This window comes from Trachurus japonicus, chromosome 9 (genome assembly GCF_045865225.1).
Source record: "Trachurus japonicus isolate A0001 chromosome 9, Traja_1.0".
NCBI lineage: Eukaryota > Metazoa > Chordata > Actinopteri > Carangiformes > Carangidae > Trachurus > Trachurus japonicus.
In genome coordinates, this window is record NC_140915.1 from 16,843,337 (window position 1) to 16,861,898 (window position 18,562).

Below are 18,562 nucleotides of genomic sequence, written 5' to 3' on the forward strand. Positions count from 1 at the left end.
TGACTTCGAAAGTAAACACACCGGGAACAAAATTATAGTTGTTATTTTGCAGATAGAATCCAAGTATGCAGCAGATGTGTTGTTGTGAGAATGACTTAGATAAATAGGGATTTTATTTTGAAGTGCTGGCTGCAGGATCCATTATCACTCTAAGGTGCTGCTGTTGTAGAAGATTTAAAAGATTTCACTAAGCAACATTTAACTCTGATAACGGCTTCTTGACTTCTCCAGGTGACCAAGGTTGCTCTGAACAATTGAACAATATGTCTACTGAAATGGCCCAAGAGGACTTGATATTTGCTTTAGGAGACAATTTAATATCAGTGGAGGAGGTTATTATTCAGCAACACGGATTGTGTCATGGTTTACTCAATACACAGCACAGAAAAGTAGAAAAAAATGTTTTTAACAAATATGCTCATAATCCACAAGCTACTAACAATGTAATTGAATACTGTATAAAATGACAGTGTCAGATGTGACAAAAATGCACAAACACATTAACGCAGGGTTTTTCAACCTTGGGGTCGGGTCCCCATGTGGGGTCGCCTGGAATTCAAATGGGGTCGCCTGAAATGTGTAGTAATAGATTAAAAAAAATTACTGATAAAAATATTTTTTAAACTAATTATTATTCTTTTTAAAATTATGATCAAAAACACCACACACAATCCTAAACTGTATTCTATACTTTCACTTTCTCGAATTTAAATCGAGTTCAAATAAAATGCAGCATATAAAAATATCTGAGCTGACGCATCTTGATTGACGGGGTCGTCAGAAATTTGTGATGTCAAAATAGGGTCACGAGCCAGAAAAGGTTGGGAACCACTGCATTAACGTATCAAACAGTACGGCAAACTTGTCTCTCTCTCTCTCTCTCCCATAGTTGAATAATTTTACCATAATCAAAAATCAGTCGTTCTGTTTTCACTCCACCGCTGAGCTGAGCTAAGCTGGAAATGGGCAAAAAGGCAGTAAGTGTGCAGGATGTGGAGTGTCTTAAAACTCTGTGGGCGTGGAGTTTGATGTTGAAAATCCAGTTGTGGAAGCCCAGAGAGCTCAGCACTTGGAAAAGTAATAATTGAGTCCCCACCTCTGATCAATAACCCTTTTAACAGAGAGCGCAGTCTGCTGTGGCTCTCACACCTTTAGCATTTGAATTATTTATTTTAAGTGGTGTAGTGCAGCATGGGGTCGCGCAGGAAGGAGGTATGCAATCCCCTGGAGTACCTGGGTCAGACTTTTATTTTGATAAATATAAACATGTTTGTTTTTTTTTAATCCATACTATTGACCCGGCCCTGGGGGCGGCAGCAGTGTCCCTCTGTCGATCGGTTCACTACTTGAAGTCCAGAACCGAAATGTCTCATTAACTCCTGGGTGTGTTGCCATGAACTTTGCTAACAGAAATTCATGTGTCCCTCGGGATAAATTCAAATAACTTTGGTGATCACTTAACTTTCCATTTGGCCCCCAACATCAGGTCAGAAATTTAATTTGTCCATCCGATTGGTTTGTGACCTAGTACCTGCAAATTAATGACACCCCCACCGGTCTCAGCAGGACTTTGGGTTTATTGCTGAGCAGGAAACGTTAACAGGTTTAATAACATGCATGCTAATGTTAGCACTGCTAGCATGGCCATAGCTTCTCTGTTGTTTCCACAAAGTATTGTTTTTTTTAATCCAACACAAAGCTTAAACTCTCAAATGTTTGAACAAGAACTTCACAAACAATGTTTTTAATTCATAGTAGGAAGTATCTGCCAGCGTTCAGCTGTTCACACACACAGTTAAAGTTGTTTCATCTGTAATTTTTCCTCCACATTATTTTAGAGCCTGATTCAGATTTGATTGTTAAAAACATCGATGTCAGCGCAATATCAAAGTGATCCATCTTTTTTACAGAGCGCAACTCTAATGCTTCCACAGCATTAATCAAGAATTACCATTTAAATTTCCTTTGAGCAGCTGCGAAGTCAGAATGTACTCCGTCCAACCTAGTTAAGATTTGTTTACTTGGCGTAATGCTCTCTTGGCTGGTAAAACTTTGATGAAGCTTAAATCATCAGTTTCTCTACCACCCGCATCAAACAGACAGTTATTAAAAAGTTTGGGATGCCCTGATTTTTCCTCAGCCATCAAAGCAAACAAATTTTCATTTTTTTTTTTTTTTCTTTTGCTGAGTTGACCCTGAAATCACAACAGATCTGGCAACCGGGCTGCAGAGAGACGGAGAGAGATGGAGAGAGGGGGAAGAGGCTCGGGGACAGAATGAGTCTTCATTTCCACAGCCTCTAAAGCCTGGTAGCCAATAGTAGTTGTGTTTTGTGTCAGTGCTGTGTTGTCTGCTCATGTTTTCACCCCTGCTACAGAGCTGCGTGGCAGTTTCCTACAGATCACACGCAACACGACAGATGCTGCACACAAAAGAAGAGGAAACAAGGCCTGATCTCCTTTTTCTCTCTCCACTTCTATACCTCCTCTCCTCTCCTCCCACCCCACTCCCCCTCTCCCCTCTCTCTCTTCTCCATTCCCTTGGATCCCTCTCAATCTCTTCCCCCCTCTCTCTCTTTCTTTCTCTCTGTCTTTGAACCAGGGATGAAGCTGAGATGGAGTATTTAAAAATAGCTCAGGACCTGGACATGTATGGCGTCAATTACTTTTTAATCAGGGTGAGCCATTGCTGCTTTGCTGTGTCTTTACAAAGTGAGCCAATATAAAAGATGAGGGGGTGGGAGTGCCAATTTCTCCACGGTGTTATGAAACAAAATATTGGAGGAGGGGGCAGGGGGTATAACAGTCTGACTCTTCTGTCTCAAATTATCTTTCACTTCTGAATCTTATTTTATGAACAAATTTGCATGTTTCTGGTAAATAATGAGAGCGGTATTACCGACTTTAGTTGATGACTCACCTCAAAAAGAAACAAACAAACAAATGGAAATTTACTTGGTACCTCCGGCCTTGAATGAGGCATTCTCTAAAAGGCTGAGACATTTTGAAATACCACCAACAACTCAACCTCAGCTTAGGTAACTCACTGTAGCATCACTTTCTAGTAAACAAGACCAGACGGCAGGTACTACACCTTACGACTGGCATCGCTCTAACAAATACTTTTGGCAAGCAGAGTCACCGCCGCTGTAAAATACAGGCACAGATGAATGTTGGCTGTCGGTTTTGTCCGTCTGTCCCGTTTCCCGACAGTAAGAAAAAAAACATTGTTTGCTCTGCTGGTGCGGTTTTAGAATAAAAAGGGAACGGATCTTCTTCTGGGAGTGGACGCCCTGGGTCTGCACATCTACGAGCCGGAGAACAGGCTGACGCCCAAGTGCTCCTTCCCCTGGAACGAGATCCGCAACATCTCCTACAGCGACAAAGAGGTGAGAGCAGACTGGATAAGACTTGATAACTGAATATTAGAGCTGTGTGAGAGAGAAGTGAGATATAATCCAAGTTTGTGATTCTTGTCTCCTCAATGTTTAGTTTACCATCAAACCTCTGGACAAAAAAAACAACGTTTTCAAATTCAACTCCTCACGTCTGAGAGTCAACAAGTTGGTGAGTTCAGCTGCAAAGCTGAGAGCTGTTTTTATGTATTTTTTTTATTTCTATGTTGATTTATCATTGAAAACGGCGTCCATTCATGGTTCAATGTCTTTTGTGCAGATTCTTCAGCTGTGCATTGGCAACCATGACCTGTTTATGCGGCGGCGGCGAGTGGACTCCCTGGAGGTGCAGCAGATGAAGGCCCAGGCCAGAGAGGAGAGGGCCAGAAAACAGGTACTAAGAATAAATGGAATAAAAAAAAGTCAATCCCAATAGCTTAGTTCCAACTTTGGACTCTGAATGCATTTCTGCTCTTTTTCCTCCACCTGTCGCTCAGGTGGAGAGGCAGCATCTGCAGAGGGAGAAGCAGATGCGGGAGGAGGCGGAGAGAGCGAGGGACGAGCTGGAGAGGAGGCTGATGCAGCTGCAGGATGAAGCTCACATGGCCAACGAGGCTCTGGTAAGACTGTGGTGGTGGTTGGCTCCGCCCACAATCCACTATTTGGATATTTGTGTTTTGTCAAATTGAGCTCCTCTTACTGTACGTTCACACCAAAAGCTTCCAAAGCGCCAAAAACACCGGAAGTTAATTCATTTTCATTGAGAGCACGGCAGCCTGTGTGCGACCAAAGCGTCACCGGGCGAGAAGCTGAGTCTCGGTTAACTTTATGGTATTTAGCTATGACGCGGTTTGGCAACAACCTGTCAGAATAGAGGTGTCCTTCGGCTCCCTTTTTTTTTCATTTTTGTCCTTCGGCTCCCCAATGACCAGTGCGATCGAACTTTGACGTCAGTCACGTGTAGAGCGGCTGAAAATATTTTGCCGCTTTGGAAGCTGTCTTGTCTGTTGCGCATCCTCGGGCGACTTTGCCTCTTTTGGTGTGACAGAACCTTCTTCCCCTGGTTTATCCGCTTCTTTTTTTTTTTTTTGCTGTTTCCCCTCCATCATTCTCCCTCGCTGGTGTATTTTTCTACACTCCCTCTTGCCTCTTGTGCTTCACTGTTTCTCTGAACCTATTTTCACGCCTGTCATTCCATTTGTCTCTTTAATGTCTCTTCCTTTGCTCCATTTCCCCACCTTTTTCTCCCATTTTCAACTTATCCTCTGTCCCCCTTCTTCCTACGTTTGCCCTCTCCTCTCCTCTCCTCTCCTCTCCTCTCCTCTCCTCTCCTCTCCTCTCCTCCCTCTTCCTTCCTCCTCTCCAGCTGCGTTCGGAGCAGACGGCGGACCTGCTGGCTGAGAAGGCCCAGATCGCGGAGGAGGAGGCCAAGCTGCTGGCCCAGAAAGCTGCCGAGGCTGAGACGGAGATGCAGCGCATCAAAGTGACTGCCATCCGTGGCCAGGAGGAGCGGCGGCTCATGGAGCAGAAGATGCTGGAGGCAGAGATGCTGGCTCTCAAGATGGCCGAGGAATCAGAGAGGAGGTGGGAGAGTGGAGGAAGGAAGTCCGGTCATGGATATACATCTGTTTAGTTTTGGCTGCTCTGTTATCGCTATCTCACTCGTACCCGAATCCTCCCTTTTGTTTCCATCTCACACTCACACTCACACACTGCACTCCTGTTGTTTTAGATGTTTAGGTAACTTCTCCCCACATCTCACTTACTTTCCAAGACTTTTCTTTCTTCTTTATATGACACGTCGAATCCTCCGAGCTCAGGAAGCCGCCTTACAGGAGCATCAAAATGCAGCTGCTGTATAAACTTCCTCAGCTCATGAGCGTCCCAAATGTTTTTGGAGTTACTAAGCTGTTTAATGTCAAGGTGCACAAACACGCCGCCGCACATCAGCAGCGCACGAGTCAGTCGATACGCTCCGAGCGCCGAGCAAAAGCAACGCCGCCGCATTCAAATTGCTCGATCAAAGAACGAGAACTTCTAACTTGTTTAAAATCATTTAATTTCAAAGGCTTTGTTCTGGCGCTGCGGCTGAAAAGCAGGTAATCATGCGGTTACAGCCACGCCGCTGCACACTGAAGTGAAAGGCAGGGAGAGCTCTTTGTTCAGCAGCAACTCCTCACAGGTCTGAGGCGCTGAAGTTAATTTGAGCTAGTTAATTGTTAGAGCTAAGATCGATTGATGGCAGGAGTCCCTCCCTATCAAACAGTCCCTTTTACTAGGAGTTGAAGCTCCACAGTGCTGAAACTCACTTTGATATATTTTTCATCTGTACCTTTTTCCCTTTTCATACTTCCCACTGTGGTTGGAATCAAATACTTAGAATATCTGTTGTTGACTTTTTTTTTATTTCTCTGGAGGTCAGATGGGATGAGAAGATCGAGTGATTATCAATCAGCACTCTGTTAAACTTAGGTGTCAATCATCGCAGCAAAGAACTGCAGTCATTTTTGTAATAAAACCGTATACATACTGTAGATGTAAGAATATCATTTCACAGCCTCCACTTCACCATTTATTAGGCAGTCATTTCAAACGGGCACCATTAACCACTTGCCGATAACTGCAATTTCTGGATGAGCACTTTTCCTGCGAACACAGAAATTTAAACCCGCGGCACTCCACACGTAAATGACTCTGTCCACTCAAACCCTCCAGGCACGCGGCTCCCCACACAGCTGTGGAGTGGTCAGGAGCACAGTCAAAAAGAAATGCAATCATCCCCGTATAACGTTTCTTACATCACCATGTGCAAACTCAGTGGAGTCAGAAATGATTGTCTGCCGGGGCGACGCATTGATCACCTGGGTAATACAGTAATAACAAAGTGACATTCCCGGTGCGCGGAGTACCTGTGTGCCGATTACGGGTAATGATTTTGGATTGGATTTAGATAATTCTGTTTCCTTCTGAAGGAACGTGGGGGTGAATTAAAGTATTAACTGCATCTGTGTGTGTGTGTGTGTGTTTGTTTGTCCCTCAGGGCCAAGGAAGCTGAGCAACTGAAGCAGGACCTGCAGGAAGCCAGGGAGTCGGAGCGCAGGGCGAAGCACAAGCTGCTGGAGATTACCAGCAAGGCCATGTACACGGTAACAGAAGTCATATAGTTGGCTGCACAGTCAGGCGTGAATGTCCAAGAGCGGACAAGAAGGAAAATCCTGCTCACTCCCAGCTCCTCGGTTTTACTGATTTGCTTATTTACAGCTTTACTGAACAAAAAGGGTGCCAATTAGCAGAGCTGCATTTATTTTCATTATTAGTTAATCTGGTGATTATTTTCTCCATGAATTGTTTAGACCAGTAAACGCCTAGAAACAGTGAAAAATCATGTTAACAAGCTGAAAAATAAGTGAGACAATGAATCAGTTTTCATACTAGTTGATTTAAAGGTTGGGTTGGAGATCTTATTCTGGATCGTTTTTTTTTACTAATCTGATAGAAATCCTCTTAACACCCGATAGCAACTGAGTATATAAAGGCTTTTTCACGAAAATGAAAAAAATCACGAGAAGCCTCAAAAAACACCATCACGTACATAGTCAATTGGATAGTGATGTGTCAATCAAGCTGCCGTCTCTCTCTTTCACTGACGTCCGCGGAAAAGCCACACTCCAGTCTCGTTGGTATCAATGTAGCTCTGGCAATGCACGTTGAATGTCTTCACCCACGTCTGCGGAAAGGTGAAGGCGTGGCTTCAAGAGAAGTCTGAGGAAAGGGGCTGGGACTTTTGACTTTATTTTCAAAATGTGGCCTGATAGAACCGTTTTTTCAGGATCTCCAACCCTACCTTTAAAGGAATAGTTCACTCAAAAATGAAATTCAGTCATTAGTGACTCACCCTCATGCTGATGAATACTCCGGAGTAGTTTTTTATTCCTCAAAGTGCATCTGGAGACCCGGGAGGCCAGTTCGTAGAAAACTTTATATGAGAGTAATAGGGCCCGACACAAAAATGTCCATAAAACTACACAAAAACCATTTAATATTCCTCCTTACTGCTCGTCCACTGCAATCCAAGTGTCCTGAAGGGACATAGTCCAGAGTTTACTCAGAACTACGTCATTTAGGACATTTTTACAGCCTAAACAGTCCTGTATTGAATTTAACTGGGGCATGCTCTCACTTTAACGCGATGCACGGACGTGACCGGACTTGCCTCCTAATCCAAAACCAAAGTATTTATTTAGTAGTTTGTTCTTGTTTTTCAGAATATTTTCAGGTGGCATTGCTCTCCTAACCTCATCCTCTCAGGAAATAACTTTTGAGTATAATTTAAAGTGTAAGCAATATCTCTGCAGTGGTTTGAGAGCGGTGTATATAGTATGCAGCAGTGCATCACAACAACAATGAATAAAAACATGTGCATGTCCTCATTGGGATTATGGGCTGCTACTGCCAGCTTGAACGTATGCCATGACTGTACAGGTGTTATTTCATGCCTGGTAATAACACACTCACACACACAATTGTAACCCCACATTGAACAAAACCACTTGCATAAGAACCGGCAGCACATAAGGCAGCCTACACAAGAGCTAAAAACCCACACACTTCATATTCATCTGCTCACACACACACACTCACTCACACTCACTCACTCACACTGGGATGCATATTGAGATGCTGGCCATTGATAGAGATCTAGTCCCTTGTAAGCTTATGAATGAAGAGCCTAAACACACACACACATTGGTGCACATATATACAAAAGACATGTTGCCACCCCTCTGTGTCCTTATCAGCTCCTTTGTGGAAAACTCCACACAAACACTCACACGCTCACACACACACACACCCGCCTGCGTGCACAAATACACAAATAATTCTCTTTCTCATTTCAGTCAGCCTCTGTCAAATTGCTCTCTATGCTCTGCCAGACCTTATTTACATCCACTGTACCCAGACTGTAGTTTGGATTCACATGCCAACTAATGGATTTACATTTATATAGTGTATTAGGTCCACTTCTCATCCCAGTGGCATGTGGCCAATACATTCCCAGCATGTGGTCAGGATCTGGATGTGTGATATATGTGTGTGTTGTTCACGGTATGTGACCGTTAAAGTGGTCATCTGTTTTCCCCACTCCTCTCTTTTTACCGTCATCTGTCAGCAGCCGACATGCACACATCCTTTCCATGCATTTCTACCTTTGCCCCTGTATAAAATCGAATCTTCTCCCTTTATTCTGTCTCTCTGTCTTCTTTTCATCCATAAAGGAATAGTTCTGTCATTATTGACTCACCCTCATGCTGATGAATACTCAAAGTGCATCTGGGGTTTGTAGTCCAATGAAATCCTTATACGAGAGTCAGTAGCGCCCGACACAAAAAGGTCCATAAAACTACACAAAAACCTTGTAATCTTTCTCCATACTGCTCGTCCACTGCAGTCCAAGTGTCCTGAAGGGATATAGTCCAGAGTTTACATTTTTACTGCCTAAACAGTCCTGTATTGCGCTCTGACGTTCACGCGCCCCAGGCAAATTCAATACAAAAATGTCCTAAATGACGTTGTTTCGAGTAAACTCTTGACTATATCCCTTCAGGACACTTGGATTGTAGCGGACGAGCAGTATGGAGGAATATTACAAGGTTTTTGTGTAGTTTTATAGATGTTTTTGTGTCGGGCTCTACTGACTCACTTATAAGGGTTTCGTTGGACTATGAACCGGCCTCCCGGGTCTCCAGATGCACTTTGAGGAATAAAAATTTCATTTCATTTTTTGGCGAGCTATTCCTTTAATCCCCCCCCCCCCTCTTTCTTCTTCATTCTGTCCCATTTTTGTGAGTTCATCTGCACCACTTCCTCCCCTCTAATCTCTCTGTCCATCTCCTCTCCTAGCCCCCCGGCCTCCCGGCAGACAGCATGGCCCCCGACCTGAGCTTCAGCAGGGAGAACCTCAGCTTTGACTTTAAAGACACCGACATGAAACGCCTCTCGATGGAGATCGAAAAAGAGAAGTGAGTAGCAGCCGCTCCTCTGCCGATGTTGCCTGATAATTCTAGGGGCGTCGGCGGGTTTGCATTTTTAAATTTCCTGGTCAGCTCCATCCCAGCGGTTCGGTCATGCAATCGTTAATCAGGCGAGGGAATTGATTAAGTGAAACCTACGTCTGTCGGGGTGATTTTTGAATAATCTCTGTTTGAGAGAGCTCCATCTTAACGGCGCTGTTACACTTGGAAGAACACCATCGCTTTAAAATATGCACATTTTTAATTCTGAGTTCAGGTGAGCTGTTGACCTTTAGCCTCAGCCGTCTCTAATGTCGCTGGCAGCATTCAAGCATTTCATTTCCCTGAGCTCACGGTGTCAGTGATTGCAGACAGGTAAAACTACGTTTGGATGAATATGACCGTGGCTGTAGAGCTGAATAAATTACCTGGGTCTTCATTGTCATCCACTTAGCTAATTAGGTTAGCAAGTGAGCAGAGAGACTAAAGGTCTATTACTGCTGCAGCATGGGTCATAAACTTAGAAAAAACTACTCTGATTGAATTGTGAGATAAATAAAACCTAAATAAAAAATGTTTTGACCAGCAAGACTTTTCCTGCAAAGTGCTGATGTTTCTTCCCTCCTATTTATTTTGTATCTTTTGTAACCAACTATTATAGTTAATTGCACAAAGCTCTGAAGTTCTCCACATTTATAACACCTAGGACATTAACAGGCCCATCAGTCCGTGTAATCCTTAATTTACATTCCATTTTATAATTTGCACCTCTCATTGCACTGATTCTAAAAATTGTACATTTCTCATAATTGGTTTCAGCTGAAAATATCCGGTAAAAATGTTCTTAAGCTCCGAGGAGAGCTTGCAGACAAAACTAGTTTTTGCCGTTGATTATATATGAAATAAAAAACAATTTTCAGGCTTAATTATCCAAAGTTTGAATGTTTTTGATTAATTGGATTTGAGTATTATGTGATAATTATATAATACATGCTCCAGGATTATCAATAATGGAGCCTGCACCCTTATTAAGAAGTGTGCTCATTGCTGTTGAATATATTTACAATTGCCATGGAAATCCTTGTTATTAAAGTCAGATCACATCACAATATTGAAGTTGAGAGGATGGGAACAGAAAGTTTCAGTGTTTTCAGATGATACATTTTGGTGCCAAAAAGGGAAAATCTACTAAACTGCCTCCCAACCCTGCAATTTGTCGATGCTTAGGGTGGAGTACATGGAGAAGAGCAAGCACCTGCAGGAGCAGCTGAACGAGCTGAAGACAGAGATCGAGAGCCTGAAGCTGAAAGACAGAGAAACTCCTCTGGACATCATACACAACCAGAACACAGAACAAGGGACCAGCAAGCACAGCAACTTTAAAAAGGTAACTCCCCCCAGAACAGCACCAACAGCAGCTTACATGGCAAACACACAAACGCACACATGACTCTCTCCCTTGTTGGGCCTTATCTATCCACACACACACACAGGCAAACATTTCTAGATACGTTAAGCATCTTGTATCTGGTCCACACGCACAGCGGTCGTCAATACGCCTTCAGGTCATATTGGAAAATTGCCACAAAAGCTTTTACTACATCTACACAAAAAGCAATGCAGCTGTCAAAAAGCACAACTTTATCTATCTGTCAATACATACAGTACCTGTGCTTGGAGCGCATGTGTGATGTCGCTACATTACTGGAGCACAAAACCTGCTACAAGCACATCCACAACAGAGACGTTGGGAACACTATGTACAGTTCTGCCCGAGGTCTTTACATTGCATCGCATATTATAAAATACTCTGACATGTGCTGACGAGCCGCAGTCAACACAAGCGTTAGCAGGCAAGTGCCGCTTCCAGCCCGTCCCTCAACTTCTCCTGGTGGAAGGCACAAGTGTGACTGCAGCCATGTGCTGCCTTATTTACACTGACATATGCTCATATCGTCTTTAATTGAAATGCCAAATTCTGAGGAACAACACTGAGTCAAGAGCGGAGGTTTTTAAAAACAACCAGGCAGCCAGCAGCATTTAAATGCCTCCTCCTGTGGGAAGAAGTCAGCCAGAGAAACGCCGCCAATATTTACAACTGCTGGTGTAGCGGAGAACTTTTTTTTTTCTTTTGGATTCAGTATTCAATATGTAAAGTAAATATATCATATTCTAATCAATCACATACTGTGTTGTATCTCTGCAAATGTATCATGTTCGATTCAGACTATAGTCTCTGTGTGGAGATAAGTATCAGATCATGTAGCAGGCATAGATACACACCCTCCCTTTATCCCTACAACATGAAGTGGTGAAGACTGAATGGAGTCTTAATACTCATCTCGCATCATCTTTCCAAGGATGACTGACAATCAACATTTTGATCGTCCTCCTCTCTTTTCGTACAACGCCCACGGCTCTCCATCATATTATTCTAAGGCAGGGTATTGATTCTCAGAGCATCACTTAATAGCAACAGTCTCCACTCGGGCCTGGCTTCATTTTCCAGCCTCGAGTTTCTTCTTTGATGGAGCACCGCTGGGGGGGGGGGGGGGCAGCGATCACATTCATTTTCTCACTGTGACCTCTACAAGCGAACAGTGATTACGGTACTGGTCTTAAGTGTATTTAAAAAAAAAAAAACAAAGAAAAAAACTTGCAGGGCCACTGAGTGACTTTTTTTTGTTTTGTGTAAGTTTCCAGTATGTGGACTCCTTCAGTTAGAATAGAGATGTTTCATGTCACTGTTCCAGCCTGAATATGCCGTTTCCTTTTCACTGCATCCTGCTCTTGTGATGATATTAAGTGACACACACAAAAAAAAATCCGTCTTTCAGCTTGAGGGATTTTTCAAAATTGATTGGTCAAAGGCGGTGGAGTTGTTACAGAAAAATAGTGGATTCTATTTCCTCTGTCCTCTGATGAACCGGCTGATTAGCCTCATTCCTCTTTATCTTCCCACACCAGTATCGCTTTAATTCCAGTGAAAGTATCAAATAGAAATTTGAGCTATATTCACAGCACATTGTATAACAAAAAAAAAAAAAAGAAAGAAAAAAGGCCCACCCCTCCTCCGTTTGGTCTCCTAGTGTAAAATACTTGTTAAGGGAGCGCTAATTGATTTTTGCTTGGTGATTAGTCATTTGGATGGATGGGGGCACCGCTGGCACGCAGGGGGGAGAAGGAGCTCAGTTAAAAGTGTTGGTTTAATTGAACCAGAGGCGTGCGGCATTCATCTTGTTAGCACTGGGATGGAGAGAGGGGGGGCGGTGGCATTACAGGGAGAAGGAAGGAGAGAAATCAAGAGTGAGGGAACTTAAAGGGATACTTCACCCAAAATCGATAATTCACCAATTTTCTACTGCTAAGGAAGGGTTTGGAGAACTTTCGGAGTCATCAAAACGCTTTTGGAGTTCCAGGGGGGGTCCGGCTGGCAACGGATTTTCATATAATGGCGGAGGATAGAGTTCACTTTTGAATCCCAGTGGCTCTGTTGCTGCGAGATGTTGTTCCGTGTTTACATCATACAACCAGTGGTTTACAACAGAGCCACTGGGAGCTACTGCTACAACAAGGCTATAAACAGAGATCAAATCATTTTTGTCTGAACAACTTTTTCATGTGGCGGCTTCAGGACACTTGGGTCAGTACGGACGAGCAATATGGAGGTATCTGGATGTTTCATAGTGTGTGTTTTGGACGATTCAAAAGTGAACTCTATCCGCCGCCATTATATGAAAATCCGTTGCCAGCCGGACCCCCCCTGGAACTCCAAAAGTGTTTTGATGACTCTGAAAGTTCTCCAAACCCTTCCTTGGCATGATGGTGAGTAGATGATTGGTGAATTATTGATCCCTTTAAGTCAGCTTTGCCTAAAGTGTTGAGGAGTTTCTGAGAGGATGAGATTGAGGATGGGGATCGCTGGGAAAGGTGCTGGCGACGAGATGAGCGGGATGCAAATGTGGAACGAAGCACAGATCTGTGAAGCCAGAAGCATCAGGACCGACTGCAGCACCGCAGGGCGAGGCTTTCTCTGTCCACTCTCTCTTTCCTCTGGATGATTAATGACCGGCCCCTTCACACGGGCCACCGCCTTCTGCATTTCCACCAGGCCACAGGTTCTGCTCTGTTAGCAGCGGGCCGACCAGCGAGAGCTCATTCCCAACAACCGAATCACAACACAAGAGCCGCAGTGATTTTGTGTCACTTTCACTGAGAGGAAATGTTCTTTTTTTCTTTCTTTTTTTTATGTTTTACAACAGTCCATCCATCCAGACTGTGTGAAGTGGCACAAAAAGAAGGTCGACCATCAGGGTTACTCACTGTGCTAAACTACATAACAGAAGTATTTCTTCTCTGGAAACAGCTATAGCTATTGTGCTCATTCACCACATTAATACCCCGGGACATTGAATAAAGAGTTCTTGCTCTTTCCAGCAGGGAGACTGTGGGCTGTGTGCAGCACAATGCGAGAGAGTTAGACACAGATAAACACACACTCAGGCTTTCATACCCATAAGTGTAGTTCAGGCTGCCTGTCAGCAGGGACAATAGAAGGTGATTGGTAAACATAGCCTTGCAAATCCGTCCTTCTCCCACACAGCATCTGTTTGGATTTGCTTAAGTCCCTCCGTCTACACGTTTCCCAGAAATAACCCGAATTTTCCTCAACTGTCCTCCTTCATGCTCGCTCTAATATTTGCCGCATTAATGCTCCTTATCCTACAGATGTGGAGGACAGGGGGAAAGTTTGCCCTCGCAGTTTTGAAGTGGTGCTCTATTGTGCGGTATTAGGCGAGCTAATGGTTAGCGATGCTGACAGGGTAAAAGCACTGGCCAACCGCCCGAATGAATCCATCACCAGCTCATTTAAGCCTGCAGGGGAAAAAACAATTAACAGTGTTTTCTCAGACTTGTATTGATCCCCCCTCTACCTGCCCCAGCTCTGGCTGTCGGTTTGATTATGTCTGCCGAGGCCGAGAGTTGGGGGGAAACCTACAGATTTCTTAAGCTGTAAATCAGGATTGAGGCTGATTCTCCTTTTCAGCGGTGCGGTGAATTAAGATCAGTGGAAGACATCATCAAGACCGCAGCATGCCTCGCCTTCACATGCTAACAGAGCTTCATTAAAAACAGAATAACCTTGGGGGTATGTTTTCAGTAAACACACCAAAGTGCACAAACACGCTCCAATTATCCTCTCCTTATGATCACTTAGTCTTTTGATTAGTCAAGGGAAAACTAGTCGGATCACGTGTTGTGGAGGAATGTGCTGTGGTTTTTAGCGTCTCTTTAAATTTACTCTGGCGTTCGGGAGTATAATTAAAATTAATCACGCATATATATGTACGTCTTCATCAGAATCACAGCCAGCCCCGACCTCAGTCAAATCATACATCTTTAATTTTCTTATTAGATTGTGCAAGTTAACACAGTGAGCACGTACAATCAGACAAGTACAAGCCCACCACCAACTTTTAAAACACATGATCACTTCATAAAATACGATGCTTTGATTATAGTCAAGTATTTCTCACATGCAGTAATAGAGACTGTAGCAGATGAGTATTATATTGGACAATATATATGTATACTTCATAGAGAGATGTTCACATGAGCCGAATGTGAACAGAATTTTTAGGCCATTGCAAGAAGAGAACAAAGAAAATCGCCATTATAGTGACCCATGACAGATGTGCAGCCAACATCCTCAGCCTCATGTGTGCCAGATGTGTTAAGCACCCTGATGCTGGAAAGAAGATCAGACTAACACACACACCTGAGACTTGCCCGCACAGAAAATATAACATAAAATATTATAGAGGACACATTTCAAAAGCTGTACAAAAAAAAATCACATTCCACCGTCTTCTATAGAGAGAATTCCTGGCATTGGGTGAGAAATAATGTTACATTCCACCCATATCATACAGCCACGTCCTGCTCATATATCATATGTAAAGACAACGTATGTGAAGATATTACATAAGGCTGTTGCATAAGGATGATTTCAGTCTTATGCAACTTACTTTCACACAACTTTTATTTTTGATACTTTACATTGTGCTGATGACACTACGCTGAAATAACATTCATAATGTTGGGCTTTTAAATTGAAATGAACCATTTCATCAGAGTGGTAGTTTTGAGTTTTACTTAGAGTAAATGACCTGGGTACCTCTTCCAACCACTGAAGTGGTGTGTGGCTATAGGATCGGTGGAGCATTGTAGTGTGCGAGTGTGTGTGTGAATGGGCGTCTGTCTCTATATTGTATCATGTTTGTGTTCACTTTCTATTATTGCATGAATTTACCTCTAAAACAACTCCGTCTCGTAACATTCTGTTATTATCTCATAGCGTGGTGAATGTGCAGGTCACAACTTGTCCACCAGAACGTTTTGGAGTTGTTGGATTGTGTATTTGATGAGTTTGATGAGGGAAACCAAGAAATCCCATGAGCCTCCGTAGTGTAGCTCTGAGCAGCTCGCGGCTCTGCTCCGCTGTTCTAAAAATAGCTTGCACCGACAATTAAAAGGTAACAAACCTATTGCTATGACTATATGGGATTATGGCAATGGGCCAATTTGCCAGAATATTGAACTATCCTTTTAATAAGGCCCCCCTCGAAAATGAGCTGGCACATCTATAGGGGATATTCTTTGAAAATAAAGTCACATAAAGTCACATATTAAGTTGTTAATAAAGAAATTAATACATTATGGGAATCTGGACAGAAATATAATATATAACCCTTTATAATCGAAGAAATGATCATTATTGTATTAAAAGTGCTGAATCAAACACAATAACAAACGCTCACGCAGGCTGCTCAAGCAGTGATGTGTGGATTTTCTCTTGACTTGCTTTGCCATGTTCTACTGCCTTACATTTGTTTTTGTTTATATTCACCACTGATAAAAACCTTATCTGATGTTGTTGCTATCTCGTCCACAGCTAACACTACAAAGCACCAAGTCCAGGGTGGCCTTCTTTGAGGAGCTTTAAACTACACACCAGCAAAGACGGGATGCACAACTGCCAACAACCTCTTGTTTCTACATTCCTGGTCAGTCTAAGTGACTGACCACACTACAAAGCCTTACTGTATATACGGTAGTGTACAACCTGGTAACCACTATGAAACACTATGAACAAACAAACTAACTAACAAACAAAAAAAGACAGCTGCCTCAATCTGCACCAACTCCAGGGAGCTTTGTGTGTACGCACAAACAAACAAGGACGACTGCGTACCGCTCCTGCATAATGTTCCTGCACTAAATCTGGGATTCATAAAAAATTGAGTGTGTGTTTACAGTGAGTGTGTGAAATAACAGCACATTCCCCTGGAATAGTTTTGAAGTGATCTTTGAAAGGTGTGGGAGGGTGGGTTCATTAGTGTCAAAGAAAAAAGTAGATAACTCAAAAAAAAGAAAAGAAAAAAGATTGTGTAATATGAATTTTGACTGCTCCCGTTCCACTGTGGGTTTAATGAGACAGTACACATGGAGTTTAGGTTGGTTATCATATCATGTCTAAATGGGGTGACCTACATTAGCTGATTGCCAGAGTGTTTTTTGAAATTCAAACAGAAACAAACCACTAAGGGAGGAGGTTGAAAAGGAGAATGAATGGTAATGGTTACAGGTCTGATTTGTCACCTGTCCCCTGACCTGAATGTTTATGTAGTAGTTACATATATAGCAAATTGAACCTCCCTCTGCATAAACACTGACCATCTATATTACATTTTATTCATAATGTCAACAAATTCCTCCATATATTATATTATATTATTCCTTTCCATAATAACCTCATGCTGCCTTAGTTTTCTTGTGGAATGGCTAAATAAAGAAAACAATGAACATTCAAGCAGCAAATACAGGGCATCTCTTTGCCATCATAAATTTAAAGAGCCATTTTAATGCGAACAGAACGTCTCTGACATAATGACCAGACTAAATCAATAGGGGCTAAACTGCACAACAATGCACCTCACCTGCTATGACAGCTGCAGTCTTTGGCTCTCATAGGCTTGTGTACACATTACAATAGAGATCCAGTAAAAAATAACAAAATAGGCTATTTAAACTAGGCTAGCTACAGTTTAAATTTTGGTTTTATAGGCTAATTGGTCATAGGCTATGCCAGTTCAAGACATCTTAAGGTGTGAGCTAGTGAGCTTGCTTAAGACCGATGCAAACATAATGGAGTCGCATAAAGTTCCTCTCTACTTTTGTATGTAGTTTGTTTGCAAGGGCATTTGTAAAAACTAGGCTACATTGTGGCGAACTGTGTGTACTGTGCGTCCATGTATTATTGTGCGTCCCACCCCACCCTCAAATGACAAATGGCGGGAGTCTTAAAACAAACAAAAACAAAAATGGCGGACCGACAGCTCTCACCGGTTGCATCGCCAGGCTGCCTACCTCTGGCACCACGTAGCCCAGTACCAGAAGTACCACGTAGCTCAGGCCGCCGTCGATCCGGATAAACGCACTGGATTTAACCTTTCCCCCGGGACTGCCCTTTACCTCCGGACCCGGACAGTTTTCACCAGGAGCTACAACCGGAAACACCGCCAGAAATCATGGACGGCCAGTGACTGACAGGTATTGCGATTTTGCTGTGTGCTGATTTTCTGCTGTGGGATTTTGTTGTGTAGGCCTATGGATTTGAGAATAGAAAACGTCATTACCTGTGTAGGGCTGACTGTAGTTTTATTTTTTGTCAGATGCTCTGACTGGCTCCCTGACCACAGCTGTGACTGCTAGCCTACAACATCTGTGCAAGTATGATTTGATAATGATAAATGGAGTTGCAGTATATTTTAAGCATGATAACAGTGCATGCATTGCACATCTTGCTTGATGTTAACAGCTCAAAGTAGCTACCTGCTACACAAGTCTATTTCACGTTATCTTGCTTTACACCAGATTGCACATACCTACTCTACAATATTAGGCCTATATACTTTATTCAAAGTGTTCATTCATGTAATTTAAGGTAAAGATTGCATTTGCTTCAACCTCTAGCCGTGACCACTGGCTCCTGCTTATCAGACCCAAAGCATTTGCTTTTACATGTTCATCTGCTGTGTCCTCCTATGACATTGTGAGCGCCACAGACTAAACCATCCATTGTGTGTTGTTATCT

The 18,562-nt window shown here is 42.9% G+C and overlaps 1 protein-coding gene across 2 annotated transcripts in view; it reads left to right on the forward strand.

Moving 5' to 3' along the window:
* nf2a (NF2, moesin-ezrin-radixin like (MERLIN) tumor suppressor a) overlaps positions 1 to 16,567 on the forward strand; it is a 32,717-nt gene extending 16,150 nt beyond the window's left edge. For both annotated transcript variants that reach the window (XM_085786280.1, XM_085786281.1), the window contains exons 7-16: positions 2,602 to 2,677; positions 3,254 to 3,388; positions 3,492 to 3,566; positions 3,675 to 3,788; positions 3,892 to 4,014; positions 4,761 to 4,978; positions 6,435 to 6,540; positions 9,296 to 9,414; positions 10,633 to 10,792; positions 16,361 to 16,567. In XM_085786280.1, the coding sequence (XP_085642406.1) occupies positions 2,602 to 2,677; positions 3,254 to 3,388; positions 3,492 to 3,566; positions 3,675 to 3,788; positions 3,892 to 4,014; positions 4,761 to 4,978; positions 6,435 to 6,540; positions 9,296 to 9,414; positions 10,633 to 10,792; positions 16,361 to 16,411 (1,177 nt within the window). In that variant the 3' untranslated portion in view covers positions 16,412 to 16,567. The remainder of the gene's footprint in view (positions 1 to 2,601; positions 2,678 to 3,253; positions 3,389 to 3,491; positions 3,567 to 3,674; positions 3,789 to 3,891; positions 4,015 to 4,760; positions 4,979 to 6,434; positions 6,541 to 9,295; positions 9,415 to 10,632; positions 10,793 to 16,360) is intronic.
* Positions 16,568 to 18,562: the final 1,995 nt, after the last annotated feature.